This window comes from Onychostruthus taczanowskii, unplaced genomic scaffold, assembly GCF_017590055.1.
Source record: "Onychostruthus taczanowskii isolate IOZ18803 unplaced genomic scaffold, ASM1759005v1 scaffold151, whole genome shotgun sequence".
In the NCBI taxonomy this organism is placed as follows: domain Eukaryota; kingdom Metazoa; phylum Chordata; class Aves; order Passeriformes; family Passeridae; genus Onychostruthus; species Onychostruthus taczanowskii.
Window position 1 is genome coordinate 142,555 of NW_024498697.1, and position 19,061 is coordinate 161,615.

Genomic DNA, 19,061 nt, shown 5'->3' on the forward strand with positions numbered 1-19,061 from the left:
GTTTTCCCATGCTCAGAGAGAATTCCATGGTTTTCAGTCTGTTCCCATTGTCCCTTGTCCTGTCAGAAGGGTTTGGCTGCAGCTTCTCCACCCTCTCCCACCAGTTACTTCCACACATTGACAAGGTCTCTCCTTGGGTTTTTCTCCTGGCTGCACAGTCCCAGCTCTCCCAGCCTCTTGCACATCAGATGCAGAGGTTTCACAGCCCCCAGGCCATTGCAGAGATAATTTCCATGCTCTTTAGTCCTTTTACCTGCCCCCACAGCACCCAGGACTGCCAGGCAGGGCTAAATGCTCACCTGATGCTCTGCTCCAGCTCCACTTTTCCCAGCCTCATCCTCTGAGTCTGCTCCTATCCAGGCAGAAGAGCCCCCAGAAGGGCCAACCCCACCTGATTTACCAGCACAGCTCCCCTGCACAGGTGTTTGAGGGTGCAGGGGGTGCTGAGGGTGGTACCACCAACAGCGAGACCCAGCCCAGCCCTGGGGACCCCTCCCTGAGCATCCTCATTTCTGCTGGAGCCGCACCCCACCTGAGCTCAGGCCATGACAGCCAAGGCTGCCAAAACAGCTCCTCTGGAATGTTCTGGGAATGCCCGGCTGCTTCCAGGCTCTCACAGGCTCTGCTGTGGGCTATGATGCCTCAGGTTTTACCTTTTCTATTTTTCATGTTCTGCTTTAGTGTGTGGCTCTGGGCTTCACATGAGGGGATGGTGAGCTCTCTGCACAGAGCAGGGAGACAAAACAATTCCTGCTCTAGCTGGAGACCAAGGACAAATGATCCAAATCTCAGGCCCAAGAGCACAAAGAATGTGGGCTGAAGACAGAAAACAAGAAGGATGGGACTGCATGGGCTAAAGCTGTAATGGGACAATTAACTGCAATATGCAAATGGATCAGAGCTTATAGAAGTGAGAGACCCTGTGACCAGTGGGGCATTTTGTGACCATTTTGGGTTCACCTGGGGTGCAGCCCTGGCTGGGCTCTTGTGCTGCCCAAGGTGGATCCACTGAGGCCTTTTAATAAATCCCCACTTTATTCTTTAGCTCCTCTAGTCTCTGTTCCAGGTCAGCCTTCACAAGGCATCAGTCAGGGCTGTGTTCCTGTACCAGCTTGTGGGAGAAACATCCCCATGGCTTTTCCAACAGCCTGGTGGCTTTCTGCTTACCTGTTTGTCTCAGTTTGAAAAGCCAGGTGTCTGCTAAGAAAGGCAGGAGCCACCCCTGAAATGGAAAATGCAAACCCAACCAAATCCAACCCAAACCATGTGGTTCCATGATCCTCACTCTGCCTCCAAAGCCAGCTGCTGGCAGGGAGGGGAAGGGATTATCTCCTAATTAATGCTGTGATTGAAATTCCTGTGCTCAACTCATTTAACAACCAGCCAATATCTTGATCTTCCTTCTGTGCTCCACACAAGCCTCTGAATTTCATTATTTCTTTAACTGTCAGGACTTTGAGACCCAACTCAGTTTTCCATCCACAACCAGAGCACCTCTTGTGCTTCTTGGTGCCAGGTCCCTGCAAGAACAAGAACCAGCCCATTTTTGGAGAACTGATGTTGGCCACTGCATCACACCGTGTGACCAGAGAGAGAGTTTTATTTGTGCAACAAGGAACATTCCTGGGGATCAGGCATTTATTTTCTTTTAATTAAGACCCTCCTCACTCCAAAATTAAAAAAAGAAAGCCACAGGGATTTAGGATTTAGCACAGGTTACCTCTGTTCTCTGGATGTTTCTGGGGTTTGTAGACTGGATGTTTCTGCAACACGAGCTGCAGACAGAGCACCTGGGAAAGGTTTAAAGCTGATTTCTTTGCAAAGCTTGTTTGGGTCACAAAGGAATAAAGCAGTAAGGAAAAAAATCAGCAGGGGACAGAGGAATTTTTCTCAGTGCTTGTGGGTTCAAGGAACCCTGCAGCAGCATGAGCCATTGCACTGGAGGGGTCAGCACAGCCCATCTGGGGAACTGTGGCATTCACATTCTCTGAACAGAGAGAAACATAATTCTCTTTCACAAGATTTTTCCTAGAGAAGCATAAAAAGAAGAAGAGGAAACAATTCTTATCTCTACTTACTGCTCCTGTTATTTTTACACATGTAAAATATGTTAAGAAAATTATTTCCCTAAAATAATTTAGTTAATTGAACCCCAGTAAAAGTTATATTATTTCCTTAACCAGTTAAATCAAAGTTATATCCTAACTATCTCAAACAATTAGAAATTTTTCTTTAATACATATCTATAATATAATATAATGTAATGTAATATAATGTAATAATATAAGGAAAGAATAGAATAGACTAGAATAGAATATTTCTTTAATATAATAATAATATAATATAAATATAATATAATATCATTTAAATAAAACAATTATTCAACATTCTAAATTAATAAAATCAAATACCACTAATTCAAAAACTCCCTAAATACAATAGGGAACCTCTGTCCTTCCTCCACCACGAGAGAGCCTGGGATCCCTGTGTGCTCTGCAATTACCACAGTGTTATTTGAAATGACTGAGTTGCCTTGGTGTGCAGAGCTCCTGTGCCTGCCCATGCCCTGCAGAGCTCAGGTGTTTTACCAAAGGCTGCTGGAGGACTTTAGCTTTGGTCAGAGAATATTGATACACTCAGGAATGTTGATAATATTGATCCCCCACTACACAACAGCTCCTGTGCCATCCTCCTGTGCTAGCACAACACCCTCTGAGGGGACTCTCCCTCCTCATGGGCAAGGGGGCAGGAAAAATCCTCCTTGCAATGGCAGGCAGGGCTGTGTGACCCCTGAGTGTGATCATCTCACGCTGAGGGTGAGAAATACACTTTTCCTGGCTCCAGCAGCTTTTTTCAGACAGGCACGGGCTGGATTTGAGGGGACTCGGTGTAAGAGAATCTGCAACAAGTGTTGGGCACTGCTCTTTTGCTGTGAGATTTGTGCCTTTGTACCCCCCTGGTCTGAATTCCCACTCACCAGCTATTGTCCTGCCCTCTTCTGCTGGACACAAAGTCTTAATCTTCCCCTTCTTCCCACTGTAACTAAATAATCTCTCAGAAGTCTTTCCAATAGACTGATCAAACTGTCAGCATAAGCCACTGCCTCAGCTCACTGCTGTTGCTCCTTTGTCCCCTGCCCGTGTTTAACATCCCATTTACAACAGGGAGGAGGCTTAAACCAGCCCAGCTCCTGCAGCAGTGCCTGGGTGAAACAGCACAGCCCCAGCCACAGCTCCAGGGGGAAACAGAAGGACAGAACCACCCTGAACACGTCCAGGAGGGAAGCTGTAGGCAAATCCAGAGCTGAGGAATCCAATTCCATCAAAACCACCCTGTTCTCCTGGCCCTGGATGTCTCATTTACCTCTGCTGCATCCCCCTGGAGATGCACTGAGGCTCAGCCTGCAGCAGCTCCAGGGCTGTGACACGTCCTGCCTGCTCCCAGAGAGGTGACATTTGTGCCCAGGCTGTGGCTCACACCCCCAGACACCTCATCAGGCTCCTCTGCCAGCATCTCCTGGGCTTTGCTCAGTGTCAGGGGGTCACAATGGCTTTTTCTGGCTGGCAGCTCAACCTGGAGCTGGCCACTCCTTCCCTAGCTCATCCTGCCTGATGCTGGGGGAGAAAAGAGGTCCCTGCTCCCCCCAGGCAGAGCATTCCTGAAGGACCTGATCATCTGGAATCCCCCATTCCTCTTGTCCTTTCCACAGGAATTTCTGAGCTCCCCATGTCCCAGACACAATTCCAGTACAAGAGATGGACTCTGCAGCTCAGGTGTCCTCTGGGGGTTGGTTTTACATTTCTCCAGCCAAACTCAGCTGGTTTCCACCCAGAAGGGCTTTGGTGCAGCAAGGTCAGGGTAACATTTCCCCCTGTCAGAAGGGCTCAGACCTGCAGCTCCATCTCTGCTCCCTCTGGTCCTCCCTGGAAGCGTTCCCCACACATTCCATGGAGTCAGGAATGGCAGCTGGATGTTCCATCCCTGGGAGTGCTCAAGGGCAGGCTGGACAGGGCCCTGGGTGACCAGGTCTAGTGGGTGACATCCTTCCCCATGCCAGGGGGTTGGAACAAGGAGATCTTTAAGGTGCCTTCCAAGCCAAACGATCCTGTGGTTCTGTGATCTCTTTGGATCAAAGCAAAAATCCCTTTGACTTCCCAAACCATCAGAACTCTGACTCAGCAGCCCCAAACCCAGGGTCAGTGGCAGGGGAACACCTGGGTCTTGTGAGACACCCTCTTTTATTTCCATTTATTGCAGCCCAGCTGCCACCTGCAGCTACCTGATTCTGTAAAACTACAAAATCATGGCAGCAGAGACCTGGCAGCACACACGGGAGAGCAGCTCATGCCATGTCTACAGGGCAGAGGAGGAAAGGGAAAAAATGAATAAAACAAGATTTATTTCTGTTTCTGGGGCAAAAATCTCACCACAGCCCTTCTGGGGGTCAGTCCTTGGTCATCCTTCACCCAGCGAAGGCCCATGTGCTCTGCACTGTCCAGGATTCAGGTGCAGGCTCAGCTGACCTCATCTAAGTCCTTCCCTGAGTCTCTGTGGGGTCAGGGGAGCTCGTGTGGGCTGTGACACCTCCTCTCTACCATAACTCTCCATGTACCAGAGTGCCTGAGCCCCCTCAGTGCCTCCTTCTCTCCCCCAGTTCCTCAGGAAGTTTCTGTGGGTTACAGCCCCTGGAGTCTGAAGGGGAGCACTGAACCCTGCCCGGGGACAGGAGGACAGGAGATCCCTTCAGCTCAGTGTCAGCTTAGGAGGAAAGCTGCAGAAATCTGTGTTCTCTGAAACCCTGATGCACCCAACACCCCCTGGCAGTCATTTCACCCCCCCAACAAACCTTCCCCTCGCTGACACTCTTCTGCCCTTGGTCTGCACCTGTTTGCACTGCCAATATCTGCATTTCTCTAAAATCTTCCACATCAAAGAACTTGAACTTCTCTGGAGGCTCTGATCCCTCCCAGGGCCCCAGAGCCTCACTGTCCCTGCCAGGCAGAGCAGCCCTCCAGTGGAATTCACTGCTCCCAGGGGAACTAAGCCATTTGGCCATTTCAGAGCTGGGTGTGGATTTTCTGTGCTCCTGTCTGAAGGAAGATGCTTCTCCCAGGTGACAGGAGCCAACTCAGCCCCTCGGAGCACCCAGGATGTGAAACAGGCCAGAGTGAGAATGCTCCAACAGCAGCAGCCCCTGAGTGTGGGGCTGTTTTCTCCCTGCTGAAATGCAGTTTGCTCCTTTGCTTTGTGTCTTGGTTTGAAAAGCCGGGTTTCTGCTAAGGAAGGCAGGAGCCTCCCGTGAAATGGAAAATGTAAACCTCTTCCATCCAAATTATGACAATTTTGAAATTAAGGGGCTCTCAGGCAAAGATATGGGAGTAGAAATAACAGTTCTTTACTAGGAAAATTAAAAATACAAATGCAACTGTACAAAAAAAGAAAACAAACCACATCAATAATCAATGGCCCATGAACAGCAGAAATCTCCTGGAGGGAGGATTGGTTGTGGGAGAGATAAAGAAAACTGCCCAGTGAAAAGCAGATACCTGCCCCACCTCTGACAGATGGGGATGGAATTCACACCCAGCTACACCTTTCAGCCTGAGCCAGGTCTGTAGTCCAACCTGCCCTGGGGCAGAGGCATCCCCAGCACCATGCCAGGGCAGCAGGGGCTGTGCCCAACCCAAACCCCCTTGGATAAGATCCCCTCTCTTTGCTGGGCACCTGCAAAGGGAATTTCTCCTCTGCCCATCCTAATTTTCAGCTACACTTCCAGTTGTTCCCATCATCTGGCAGCCCTGGGATGAGTTTGGCTCTGTCACATCTGGAACTGCCCCACAAGTGGTTGTGGGCTGTTGCTGGACCCCTTCAGCCTCTTTTCCTGCCCACTGACCCTGCCCAGCCCTTCTTCCTCTCCTGGGACCCCTCAGCCACCCAACCCTGAGCACATGGTCACATCTCCTGGACAATGTCCCTTTCCAGTGTCCCTCTGGATGCAGCCCTCCCAGTCTGCTGCCACCAGTGATGCCCCTGGATGTCCTGAGCCCACCCTGGCCCAGCCCAGTGAGTTGATGAGGAGAGGGTTCAAACTGGTTTGGGTTCAAACTGGGCACGTTCAGCCCAGCAACTCTGAGTGAAGATGGTGAGAAGAGACAAATGGCCCAAAAGAAATCACATAATTTAATTAAAGGTTTGGAAAACCCATCTCTGGGGCAGGGCTGGGCCGTGTGGGGCAGGGAAGGTCTGGCTGGGGCTCGCTGGGGAAGCTGCAGGGGAATTGCTCAGCACAGCCAGCTGGAGGGGGCACTTTGGGCAGCACCCCAGTGGCATGGGGAGCTGGTGAGTTTGGATTTGTGGGGTCAGGAATGGCTGTGGGACCAGAAACAGCAGCAAACATGAGGGGAGTTAACTGTGGGAGAGAGGAATCGCTTTCACCGTGGGGATGAACAACCCCTTGCAGCTCCACACCTTCACCTCCTTTTCTGCTTTTGCTCCTTCTAAACCCCAAAACCCCCCAAGGCTTTGAGGGAGAGCTCAGCTCCCTCTGCTCAGGTGGATTTTAGGCACTGCCAGCCCCAGGAGCCGGCAGAAGGGGATCCCAGGGTGCTGAGCTCCAGGAATTCTGGGATCTCCTTCCTGCCTCTTCCAGAGCACAGGAATTCCCACAGCAGCCTTTGCTCTGCCCGGAGCCCAGGAATGTTTCACCAAACCCAGGAGCCACCCAGGCAGTGCTTGCCAAGGGCCAGCCCAGATTTGGGGGTGATCTCCATGGAGATTTGGGAGTTTTATAATCTGAATCTCATGAGTTCACTCCTCACACAGGACACCATTAAATGTTGGGGTTTGGGGGGTTTTTTTCCATTTTTTCTTGGTTTTGTTTTTGGTTTTTTTTGTTGAAGTTGGGATTGAAGTTTTTCAGATGATATTTTGTGTTTAGGTTTAGATGTTTATTTTTTTTAAAATCCATGTTATAGTTTCATAGGTAGTGAGCTTTGTAGTGTTTTATTAACAAGGTACAAAATGGTTAACTATTTTTTGTTATAAGGTTTTTTGAGGTTAAACTATCTAATTAAGAAATGACAAATTATTTTTATTTTTAACTTAATAACTAATTACTCGAAGTCCACAATGCAGACTTTTTTGTCTGATTATAAAATACTACTTAAATTCATGAAAAAGAAGGAAGAAGAAGACAAAGAACAAGGATTAGCTATTGTTTTAAAACTTCTATTTTGTTTCATATCTCTATTACTATATTTTAAAACCTCAAACTCTAGGTTTTTTACTTTGTGATATTACACACTTTTAAATTAACTACCCACTTGTAATTTTAGTGTTATGAATTAATTTTGGAAGCCTTTTCCATGGCTTTAGGTTAAATGTAGTGTTTTCTTGGGTTTGATTAGTTTGTTAGTATAGAAAGTGTAAATATTTTATTATCTAGAACTCTAACAGAGCAGTAAATCAGTTCTTCTTACAGAAGATGGGTCTTGAACCCAAGAGACAGAACAAGAGTGTGAGTAGGAAACCACAGGCAGAGCAGACCAACCTTCAGAGGGGAAAACCCCTGGTTCCAACCCCTCTGTGCTTGGCAGCAGCTTCAGGAGACAGCCCTGCCCCAGAATTGCTGTCCCACCCCAGGACACCTCCCTGCTTTGCATGTCCCTGGCACAGTGGGATTCCTCTCTCACCTGCCCTGTGCTCATCCCCACCCCGAAGTGCTCAGGGCAGGAGGCTCCTGGGGCTGCTCAGTGTGGGAAACTCAGCCCAGCTGATGGATTTTGGGGTTTTTGAGCACCCTCCTGCCACGTGAGCAGCAGTGATTGTCAGCAGCACTCAGGACTTGGAGATGGCAAAAGTGCCACCAATTACTGGGTAGGTCACTGGGAGATTGGAGAAAACACATTTGGGGTTTAGACACTAAAATCTGCCCCAACCAAGCACATGTGGCTCTGACTTTCAATGAAGAAACCACCTGGTGATGCAAGCCCTGAACAAATGCTTGGGGCTTGAGTGAGGTTCTCTGCTCTTTGCCCCTAAGTTTCATTAAGTCTGAAGGATCTGGGTGCATTTTTAAAGGGGAATAGTGAAACCCCATCCCACAGTGGCTTTTTTTAGAGTACAAGAAGAAGATAAAGCACAACCACATGCTCCTCTTTGGGAGGATGATCTGTCATTAGTGGGTGCCATTTGGCAATTTTTTTAATGATTGGTAGGGCACAATGAGAAATACATAAAATGCTGGCTATTATTCCCTGAGTGCAAACACTCCCACTGAGCAGGGCAGCCTCCTCCCAACACTCCTCTTGATGCTTCACCCTGGATTTTCCCTGTTCTGGCTTTCCCTTTCTGCTACATCACTGCACCCCTGAACCTCCTTCCCATTCAGTCTCCCTGGGATTAGACACTCAGAGTGAAAATAATCCATCTTCTGCCAGCCTGTCCACAGGGAGAGCCTCTTCCTGCCATCCCTCCATCCATCCATCTATCAATTCATCATCCATCCATCCCTCATCCATCTATCCACCATCCCTCCATCCCTCCCTCTCTCCATGCCCTCGTTGTCCCTTCAGCTCCCTGTGGCAGCTCTCTGCAGGACTCCCCGCTGTGCCAGTGCTCTGACAGAAATAACCTGGACAGGGCTGGTGGATCCCCCAGGGGACAGGAGGGGATCCCCTCCGGGGACATCAGGGGGGTTGGTTACTGCAGGAAATAACCTGCAAATGGAGCAGGTTGCCTGTTGGACTCAGCCCTTTTCTGACCCAGAGATGGGGCAACTGAGAGCTGTTTTAAAAACTTTTATTCCATTTTCAGTCTCATGGGAAAGGTGTGACAATACAGATGTTGTAATTCATGTCATCACAATCAGAAGCCAAGTATTTCCTAATTGCAATACACTATAAGTGATGATTTCTAATGGACTTTTGCCTTTTAAAAGGATTATGGCCCTTAGTGACTACATTAAGGGAGAAGTTTAATGGGACAGAATCTGGCCTTGTGGGTGCTGAATGTTGTTCAGATCATACAGTTCATACACAGTCTCTAACAAGGTTATTTTCCAGCACACCAAGTGGAAAAAGAGCTCTCTGCTTCAAGGGCTCACACTGGGCTGTGAAATATATGGGCAGTTTCCAGGAGAGTTAAACATTCAAACCCCACATCCCATTCCTGCCCTGTCCTCACTCTTGGCTTAGCCATCAGCCTCTAAAGCTCAGGCAGCTCCTTTTAAAAAATGAATTTTTAGTCTGTTTTGCTGACCCCCAAGGACTTCAGAGCTGGGTGGGGAGACTGGTGACACAGGTGCCCCCCTCTATGGAAAAGCTCCAACCTCCAGACTCACTCAGAGGGGGATTCCTGAGTGAAAAGCTGCTACCCAGTCCCTCTCCTCATTGGAATTCTGTCAGGTTTTGTCTGTTCTCCACATTCAGTCAAGACCTGACATTTCCCCTCTCAGATGTGAACATCCATGGCATGCTTTGACTTGCAAAACTTTCCCTGCTGCTGCTCTTGATCTTCAGGCAATCCCAATAATTTGTGTGTTCCCCTGCCCACAAAGGGCTGCAGTCAGCACAGCACCAGAATTAAAACAATGTGAGACAGAAAAGGAGCCAGGATGGAAACTGCTTCTCCCAGCACTGTGTCCCCAGGCCAGCACTGCCAGGAGGCACCAGTGCCTCTGCTCAGAGCAGAAACATTGACCAGACCTGGAAAACACCAAATACATCTCAAAACTGTGCAAGAAAACCCCCTCGAGGCAGAGACAGGTTTTCCCAAAGGCAGCAGGTGGCAAACAGGATCCCAGCTGTGAGCTTTTTTCCCTTCTGGCTCCCAGCTTCTCCAGTGCTGTGAGAGAACTCCAGGGATCAGTCTGAGGCATTGATTGGTGTCAGGGAGCCAAGCAGGACAATGTTTGTAACCAACAGCTCCTGCCCAGAGCAGCTGTGGCAGCCCTGGATCCCTGGCAGTGCCCAAGGCCAGGCTGGGCAGGGCTTGGAGCAGCCTGGGACAGTGGGAGGTGTCCCTGCCATGGCAGGGGTGGAGCTGGATGGGCTTTAAGGTCCCTTCCCAACCCAATCCATCCTGGGATTCTGCAGATGTGGTTTCAGAGAGCTTTACTGGAGTTGCTGGGAGCTCCCAGGGAGTGCTGCTGGCCGTGGCTCTGGAGAAGTTCAGGAAGAGCAGGAGCCACCACGACCAGCAGCACTCCTGGGTCTCCTCCTGCATCTCCTGCTGTGCTGCAGGCTCCAGTGAGGAAAATGCACAATCTTTCTAACAATTTTGTCAGGCTGAATTGTTAGAAAGGTGGGTTTAGACACTGGATTAGACTGAAATTAGAAACTCAGAGTGAAAATAATCCATCATCTGCCAGTCTGTCCACAGGGAGAGCCTCTTCCTGCCTCCCTCCATCCCTCCATGTGCCTTGTCAGGGCAAGAGGCACAGAGGGGCCCAGGATCCCTGCAGCTTGTCCCCATTTATCTGGGAGATCCCTCAGGAGGGCAAGGGAGAGCTGCAATGCAGGGAGTGCTCCAGGGGACATGCTGTGCCCTTGGTGACAGCCCAGAGGTCTCTTGCCACAGGGCTGGAGCTGTCTTGCTGTGGGGAGGGGAAAAAAGAGTTCTTCAAATTCATCTGCTTCCAGCTGCTGGGTTCAGAGCCAGAAAACACTCCCAGAGCAGTGATGGAACCTGCCACAGGGCTGGAGCTGTCCTGCTGTGGGGAGGGGAAAAAAAGTGTTCTTCAAATTCATCTGCTTCCAGCTGCTGGGTTCAGAGCCAGAAAACACTCCCAGAGCAGTGATGGAACCCTGGAAATTGAGATTTCAGACTTTCTGTGCTGACAGGCACTGACCCCCAGGAGAACACTGCATTGTCCTGAGGCCAGGGAGAAAGCTTCCAAAATGGAATGACAGAACTGGGATACCTCACACATTTCATCCATGGCAAAAAAGAAGCAAAGATTGCTCCCAGAGCAGCACATCCCAGAGAGGTTTTCCCTGCATTTCCAATAAAAAGTTGCAGCACTGAGCTCAGCAGCCCCAGGGGCTGGGCTCCCACAGCCTGGAGCACACTCCTCACACAAATGCCAACTTTACCCAGTGCTGAGCAAATTCCTGCCCATCTCCAGGACCACAGGAGCTCCCAGGGCTCATCACAGACAGCACCAGCTTATGGGACTGCAGAAGAAGAAGAAAGGGTGACCCAGCAGATTGTCCCCAGCACACAGGGTCCCCTCCTGGCCCTTTGCTTATCTCTTATCAGGAACCTGTAAAAGCCCCCATGAGCACACCCCAAGGGCCAGCCCAGACCCTGCCCTGCTCACACAGCACAGGACAGACAAGCACTTCCCAAAGGAGCTGCTTTCTTGGAGGGCAGCACCCCCAGGGGGTTTGGAGCCAGTCCCAGGGCATCCCATGGGCTGGGAGGGTGCTGGAAGCTCAGAGCAGCTCTGGCAGCCAGTCCCAGGGCATCCCTTGGGCTGGGAGGGTGCTGGAAGCTCAGAGCAGCTCTGGCAGCCAGTCCCAGGGCTCTGCTGCTGCCTGCCAGCCACATCTGCTTCTCCCCACGTGTCCATCCAAGAGTGGGAGATGTGGAGCCCAAAGATTGCTGAAGCCTCAAGCAGCTGCCCCAGGGGCAGAGAGGGGCAGGAGGAGCAGGGAGCAGGAGGACAGCACTGGGGCAGGGGTGGCAGTCAGGTCCTCTCCAGCAGACACATTTCTCCTCAGCAGGTTCCCTGGGATTCCCTTTCCATCCCTAAAATCATTCATGTGTAATTAAATCAACTGATGCCAGCTCAGCCTCCAGCCTGGAAGAGCAGCTCTGGGTGACACAGTCACCCACGTGTCCCATGGCATCTCTGTCTTGGAGGAGCTCAAACTGGGGAGGGACAAGGCCCTGAGAAACCAAATGTGACCTGGAAATGGCTCTGCTCTGAGCCCTCCTGGGGGCTCTCCCAGCTGGCTGAACCAAGGACTAAAATTATTGTTTTATTCCACAGTCTCCAGGAGCTTGAGGAAGGAACACAAATGCAGGGGGGAAAGTGGTTGGTACCACAGGTGGTTGGAATGTGACAGGAATGGGATGAACTCCAACCAAGGGACCTGGGATAAAACAACCTGGGAAAAAACAACCTGGGAAAAAAAAAAATCTGGGAATAAACAGCCTGGAAAAAAACAGCCCTGTGCACCTGCAAAGGCTGGGGCAGCCAGCAGAGAGTGCAGGGCAAGACCTGGGCCAAAAGCTGAGTGTGGAGCAGCCCAGAAAGTCACCAGGGCTGGCCCAGGGACAGCAGGGACAGGGAGCAGCTCCTGCCCTGCTGCTCAGCTCTGCTGGGGCCTCACCTCAGCTCCTGCCATGGACTCCCAGCCCAAGAGAAACAGAACCAAGGGGTCAGAGAATCTCCTGAGCTGGAAGAGACCCAACAAGGACCTCCAGGCCAACTCGCAGCCCTGCTCAGGACACCCCAACAATCCCACCACGGGTTGGGAACACGCTGAGCCAAAACTCCCTTTATTTGCCCACAGTGGTGCCTGCACAGGGAGCTCTCTGCTCCAGGTTCGTGATGGTCACTGTGGCACAGAGCTGCTGCTCACACACCTCTGAACCCTCAGGCTGTCCCTTCAGTGGCAATGTCTGGCCAGTTTGACCCACTCTTCCCACAGTTTGATGCTGGGCCACTGGCAGCCCTCAGGGATCCATTTTCAAAACAGCGTGCAGGAAGTGTGAGCACAAATCTTACTTGTTAATGGGCTTTGTGAACATACCTCCTCTGATTTTTCAAAATTTAGAATGACAAAACAGCCACTTCATAGGAGAAGCAGGTTTAAATATATAGCATATGATGTCTTTTTCTTGGGGGCATTGGGCAGATGACATACATTATTAAGGCCACAGAGTGTTTTTGTGGTCACTATGCTTTACTTCCTCAAGCCTTCAAAGAGAACAAAATAATAAAATAATCTCTGCAGGCTTTTTGATTAAATCAATCCCACAGTTCTTAGCTAACTCTTCTTTCCTTGAAGGAGGAAAAGCAACAAAAGACTAGTCCCTAATTTGGTGAGGAAAAAAAATAAAACAAACATTATTAAACACTTAATGGCAAAGATTATGCAAGAATTAAATAACAAGAGAGTATATGGAAAGACTCCATAGTAATATTGGATCTAATTCTCCTTTTAAACTGCTGAGAAATGGTTCCTTTTAATCGCACAGGAAAATGCAATAAATGCGTGTTATTTTTTCATAAATGTCAAACAGAAGGGAAAAAATGTGATTCATGAAGTATGTGAATATGGAATCGATTATTATCATTTATAGCTCCCTGGAGCAGTGGAAAGGATCCTCTCAAACCTGTCTTGCACCTTCCCCAGCTCACAGCAGCTTGCTGAGCCTGGTGTCCATCCAGGTGGAGCAGTGGTGGTTCAGTCTCTGCCAGGGCCACAGGTGCCCAGCCAGCCTGGGGCAGTGGCACTGACACCTCCGAGCCCAGAGCAGCCCTGTGCAGGATTGCTGATCCCTGAGCTGCTCAGCTTGGCCTTGGGCAGGGCACCTTCCACCCTGCACAGCTGAGAAGCTCTCACGCCGTTCTCCTGGCAGCTGAGAGAGCCCAGGCTGCTCCCCAGGAGCTGCTGCCCTGGCTGCAGCCCCCGGCAGGTCCTGTCAGATCCTCCAGCCCCCTGGGGGTTCTCAGGGGCTCTGGAGCACCCAGGATGGCTCCGTGCAGAGCTGGGTCCCCCTGTGCCCCCCAAGGCCAGGGGTGTCCCCAACTTCCCACACCAGCGCTGTCAGCAGAGCTCTGTTCCCTCAGGAATCCCTCAGGAATCCCTCAGGAACCCCTGGGGTTCAGAACTTTGTCCCTTTGAGCTCTTGGCTCATCAAACTACCCCTGTGTTGGACTCAGCCCTTTTCTGACCCAGCTTTAGCTCCTCTAATCTCTCTTCTAGGCCAACCTTATCAAGGCATCACTTTCTGTTTCCATTTCTCTCTCAGCAATGTCTGTCCTGTTCCATGGCATTTCCAAGTCAGCATTTCTTATCTCCAGGTTTGCACACAGATGCACACTGTGTGAGCCTTCTGCCAGGCTTGGAGAATTCCCTACAAATCCATTTCCCACACCCTGGGAACGGTTTGGGCAGGGTTGGGGTGATAAGTGGCATCAGGGTGGGGCACGGCCAGGCATGGGGGTGTTCCCCAGTCCTGACACTGTCCCCTGTTGATGTAGGGTGACTCTAATGTAGGGAATAATGTGCTCTGACTCCATGATTTAGAAGGTTGAACAATTGCTTTATGAAGCTATACTATATTACACTAATACTATACTGAATTACATACTAAAGAGATACTATACTAAGGAATACTAAAGAAAAACCTGTGACTGTCTGAGGCAGTCAGGACACAGCTTTTGACTCAGCCAACCAAGGAATCAAAACAACTTCCACTAGTGTCTAATTAACAAATCACTTTGGGTAAACAATCTCCATAACACCTTCCACATGTGCCAAACAACAGGAGCAGCAAACAGAAATAAGGATTGTTTTCTTTTCTTCTCTGAGTTTCTGTTTTTCCCTGAGAGAAACCCTTGGGCAGTTGTGCCTGCTGCTCTCAGAGAAGAGAGCCGCAGCCCCGTTGTGTCCCCGCAGGTCGCTGGCCCTGGGCCAGCAGTACAGCTCGCTGGGCTCCCAGCCCATCCTCTGCGGCTCCATCCCCGGCCTGGTCCCCAAGCAGCTCCGCTTCTGCCGCAACTACATCGAGATCATGCCCAGCGTGGCCGAGGGGGTGAAGCTGGGCATCCAGGAGTGCCAGCACCAGTTCCGGGGCCGCCGCTGGAACTGCACCACCATCGATGACAGCCTGGCCATCTTCGGGCCCGTCCTGGACAAAGGTACCCGGGGGGCAGCGGGCTGGGGCAGGGCTGGCACAGCTCCCTGAGCTTTGGGGGACACCAGGATTGTGCACTGAGCTCCCTGGGCTTGGGGGGCACCGGGACGGTGCACTGAGCTCCCCTGGGATTTGGGGGGCACCAGAACTGTGCACTGAGCTTCCCTGGGCTTTGGGGGGCACCAGGACTGTGCACTGAGCTCCATGGGATTTGGGGTGCATGGGCATTGTGTACTGAGCTCTCCTGGGCTTTGGGGGGCACCAGGACTGTGCACTGAACTCCCCTGGGCTTTGGGGTGCACCAGGATTGTCCTGCTGGACAGGGAGAGGGTCTGATGTGTCGTGGCAGGCTCCAAGTCAGGTAATAATTAGTATTGACTCTATGATTGCAGAAGGTTGATTAATTGTTTTATTATACTACATTATTAAGAAGCTTGTAATTCTTACAGAGAGTCTGATACAGCTTTGACTTAATTGGTCAATCTCTTCAAACACCATTTAGTGTCCAATTAAGAAACTATCTTTTGGCAAACAATTTTCATAACACATTCTACATGTGTACAACAACAGGTGCAGCAAGTGGAGATAGGAATTGTTTCTTATTCTTTTCTTTGTGAGTTTTCTCTGAGCTTTCTCACAGCTTCCCAGGAAAATCCTGGCAGAGAGCTGTCTCTCTCTGTTCAGAGGACATGTGGTTACCACACTCAAGTGCCAGCTTTCAACCCTGATTTCTCCAATTTCTTTCTCTTCCAAGTTTTTGGCGTGTTCCCATCACAAGGAGGGAAAGGTTGCCATCCCAGGAGCTCAGAAGGGCCAGGGAGGATACAAAGGAAGGGAAGGTTTAACCCCAAGCACTCTCATGTCTTCTGGGATCAGGGGCTCCACCTCCCTGTCCTGGGCATGCAGCATTTCCAAAGTGGGTCCAGCAGACCCGTGGGAAGAGCCAAGGAGAGGGGCTGTGGCTGAGCTCTTTGGGCTCAAGGCAGAGAGCCACTGAAGCACAAACTGCCCACCCCAGGAGAGCCCTGGGCTCAGGTTTCCCCTCCAGTGAGCAACCATGGTTGAAATCCGTGGTCCTGATCAGGCTTAGTTCAATAAATCTTTTTTTTCAATGGGATTTCAATGAATCTTTTCACAAATGAGCCCAAAAAGCAGGAAACAAGGAGAGGTTATAAATTCATTTTCCCTCTCCTCTCTCTAAACTCCTCATCGTGCCCTACTCCTGAAATGCCACCTTCTAAACTGGCACAGGTCAGGCACACTGGAGCACTGATGAGGCACCAGAAAATTGGGGTTCCCAGTGACATCATGGGGCATTACGCTGGAAAAAGTGAGAAAGGGCCCCAAAACAGCCTGGAAGGAGGTGCTGGAGGGACAGATCATAGAATCACCAAATTCCCTGAGTTTGAAGGGATCATCCAGAGCAGCTCCTGCCCTGCCCAGACCCCCCAAAATGCCACCCTGGGCATCCCTGACAGCGCTGTCCAACCCTCCTGGAGCTCTGGCATTCCCTGGGGAGCCTGGGCAGTGCCAGCACCTCTGGGGGCAGAACCTTTCCCTGAGATCCATCCTGACCCCCCCAGCACAGCCCCATGCTAACCTGTCCCACATCTCGGTTGTCCCAGAGCCCAGATTAAAAGGCATTCCCACAAAACTGATCCAAGTGGAGAATTAAAAGCTCCCAGTGGATAAAAATCTCCGTTTTCTCCCGTGAATTCTGTTCACTCTGTGCCACATTCAGCACAAGGGACATCCACAGGTGATATCTTGGTTCTACAGCTTCATAAACGCAACCAAAACCATTTCCCCCTCCTCTTCCTGGCTGCTGACACCACTGGGTCCCTGCAACCCAAAATCTCTTTATTGGACAGAAATTATTGTTTGCAGTGGTGCTTTGGAAATGGGCATTTTATGGTACTGGCTTCAAAGAACTGGAGAAATTGGGGTGAGAGCAGGACTTTGGACTCTTTCCCAACAGCCCCCTGAAGAATGCAGGAGTCCTGGTGAATCTTTCTTTCAAAGCCCCAATATTCTGCAAAGAAACAGTTCATGAAATCCTTTTTTCCAAATTTCAGCCTCCCAGTGAGGGTAGGTATCGTTTCAGATCCCCAAAATGTCAGTTGAGAATTTCAGTGAAAATCATTCCTTTGTGTTAATGTGGGGTTCTTTGCAGGAACCAGGATTGTCAAGCCTTATTAGAGCACTAATAGGCACCATGAGATTCATTTCCCCTCTGTTGTGCCAGGGTGTATTTTGGGGTATCTGTTGTATTTACTACCAAATAACTTGTCAGCAGGGCTCAACACACTCTGATTTGCTGCCTAATAAAAGCCTGTCCTAAATTTCAGCACTTAAAAGATCAGAAAGTTTTAATTTTCTTAAAAAATGTTCACTAAAAAACTGTCATAAAAAATTCTAAACAAGTTATGAAAGAACTGCTCAAGCACTGAGACACTGAAAATCTCTCAGCACCTTTTCTGTCAGCGGGAAAGCACTTAAAGATCAGATTTGAACCATCCTCCCTGTAATGAGCAAACTGAACTTTGAATTTATGGAGAATATTTTAAGATTCTTTCGGCTGCAGGGACTCGAGCAAAGCCTCGTGTGTGGACTTGCCTCAGCATCTCCACACAGCCCGAGCTGACAAGGTAAAATATCACCCAGAGCCCTGAAACTCTTCTGACAGATGGAGAAAAATGAGTGAGCACGTTGGATATTCAGCTTTCCCAGTCCCCCTGTGACACCTCCAGACAGCCCTGCCAGGCTCCCAGCGTGTATTTATCCTGGTGTCTCACTAACCTGTAAGTGGAGCAGTTAAAAATAAACAGCATCATCTGCAAAGGAGGACACATCAAAGCCCAGCCCATCTGATGGTGGGGATTATTCACATTTTTGAACTGTGCTCGTGTCTTTTCCCTGCTGCCTTCAAAATTAATGAGCAGATTGAGGATGGGACTGGTGTCACTGTGTGGCAGCGAGGAACACAGGGAGCCTTTGAGATTCCCAGAGTCTGCAGCAGAGAAAATCAGAACCTTTCCAGGCTCCCCCAGCTGAGGGAGGAGAGAGGGGATGTGGTTGAGCTCACAAGGCTGGTGGCAGAGCTGAGAGGTGCTGGCAGCTCTGAGGAGGGTGGCACCAGCCCTGCTCATCCCTGACAAGAGCTGTGGACACTCCTGGCCTTCAGAGATCATGGAACAGGCTGAGCTGGAAGGGACCTTTCCAAGAGCATCTGGTCCCACTCAGCCTCTTCCTTGGATGGAAAAGGAGTCACAGACTGGGTTGGGTGGGACAAAGCCCCCCCAGAGCCACCCCTGCCATGGCAGGGACCCCTCCCACTGTCCCAGGCTGCTCCCAGCCCCAGTGTCCAGCCTGGCCTTGGGCACTGCCAGGGATCCAGGGGCAGCCCCAGCTGCTCTGGGCACCCTGTGCCAGGGCCTGCCCACCCTGCCAGGGAACAATTCCTAATTCCCAATCTCCCATCCAGCCCAGCCCTCTGGCAGTGGGAGCCATTCCCTGTGTCCTGTCCCTCCCTCCCTTGTCCCCAGTCCCTCTGCAGCTCTCCTGGAGCCCCTTTAGGTGATTCTCAAACCAAGAGTTTTGGGCCCATTATCTGGATCCTGTGGCCACCATTGCCATGTTCCCTTTTCCTGATTTCCAGCACACCCAGGGGTGCAGCCCCACAAACCAAACCCAAACCCAAACCAAGGCAATCCCTGTCCCAGCTCACACTCTGCATTTGGCCACAATTGTTGGGGTTTCACCTCACAAACACCTGGGTGAAACCCCCTGTCAGCATTAACTTGGATCATCTCAGCTGCTGCTCCCTCAGGTGGATTGAGGCTATTTTGGAAAAGCTTCAAAGGTGCAGTTCTCACTACAACAGCGTCAAAAATCTTTTCTAATAGAGCCTGAAAAGAAACAGAGAGTAATTTCATTTTAAAGGAGCTTCAGACATGTTAACCATGGTCACTTGCAGTGAAGGAGGGCTCGGCCTGCAGAGCAGCACAGTGTGGGAGTGCTCAGCTGAGCAGACATCATGTCCAGGTGTGTGTCCAAGCCTTCCTGGGCTGCTCCTCCCTGGGGCATCCTCCAGGCTGTGAGCTCTGCTGCCAGTGTGGGGGCACAGGGCTGCCCTCCCTGAACACCCAAGGGATTCCTGCCTCCAGGGCCTCCCCAGTGGCACCCAC

General features: G+C 50.5%; 1 protein-coding gene across 1 annotated transcript in view; it reads left to right on the top strand.

The window, feature by feature from the left end:
- WNT3 (Wnt family member 3) overlaps positions 1 to 19,061 on the top strand; it is a 41,566-nt gene that overhangs the window by 14,997 nt on the left and 7,508 nt on the right. The window contains exon 2 of the mRNA XM_041398961.1: positions 14,637 to 14,878. Within this exon, the coding sequence (XP_041254895.1) occupies positions 14,637 to 14,878 (242 nt within the window). The remainder of the gene's footprint in view (positions 1 to 14,636; positions 14,879 to 19,061) is intronic.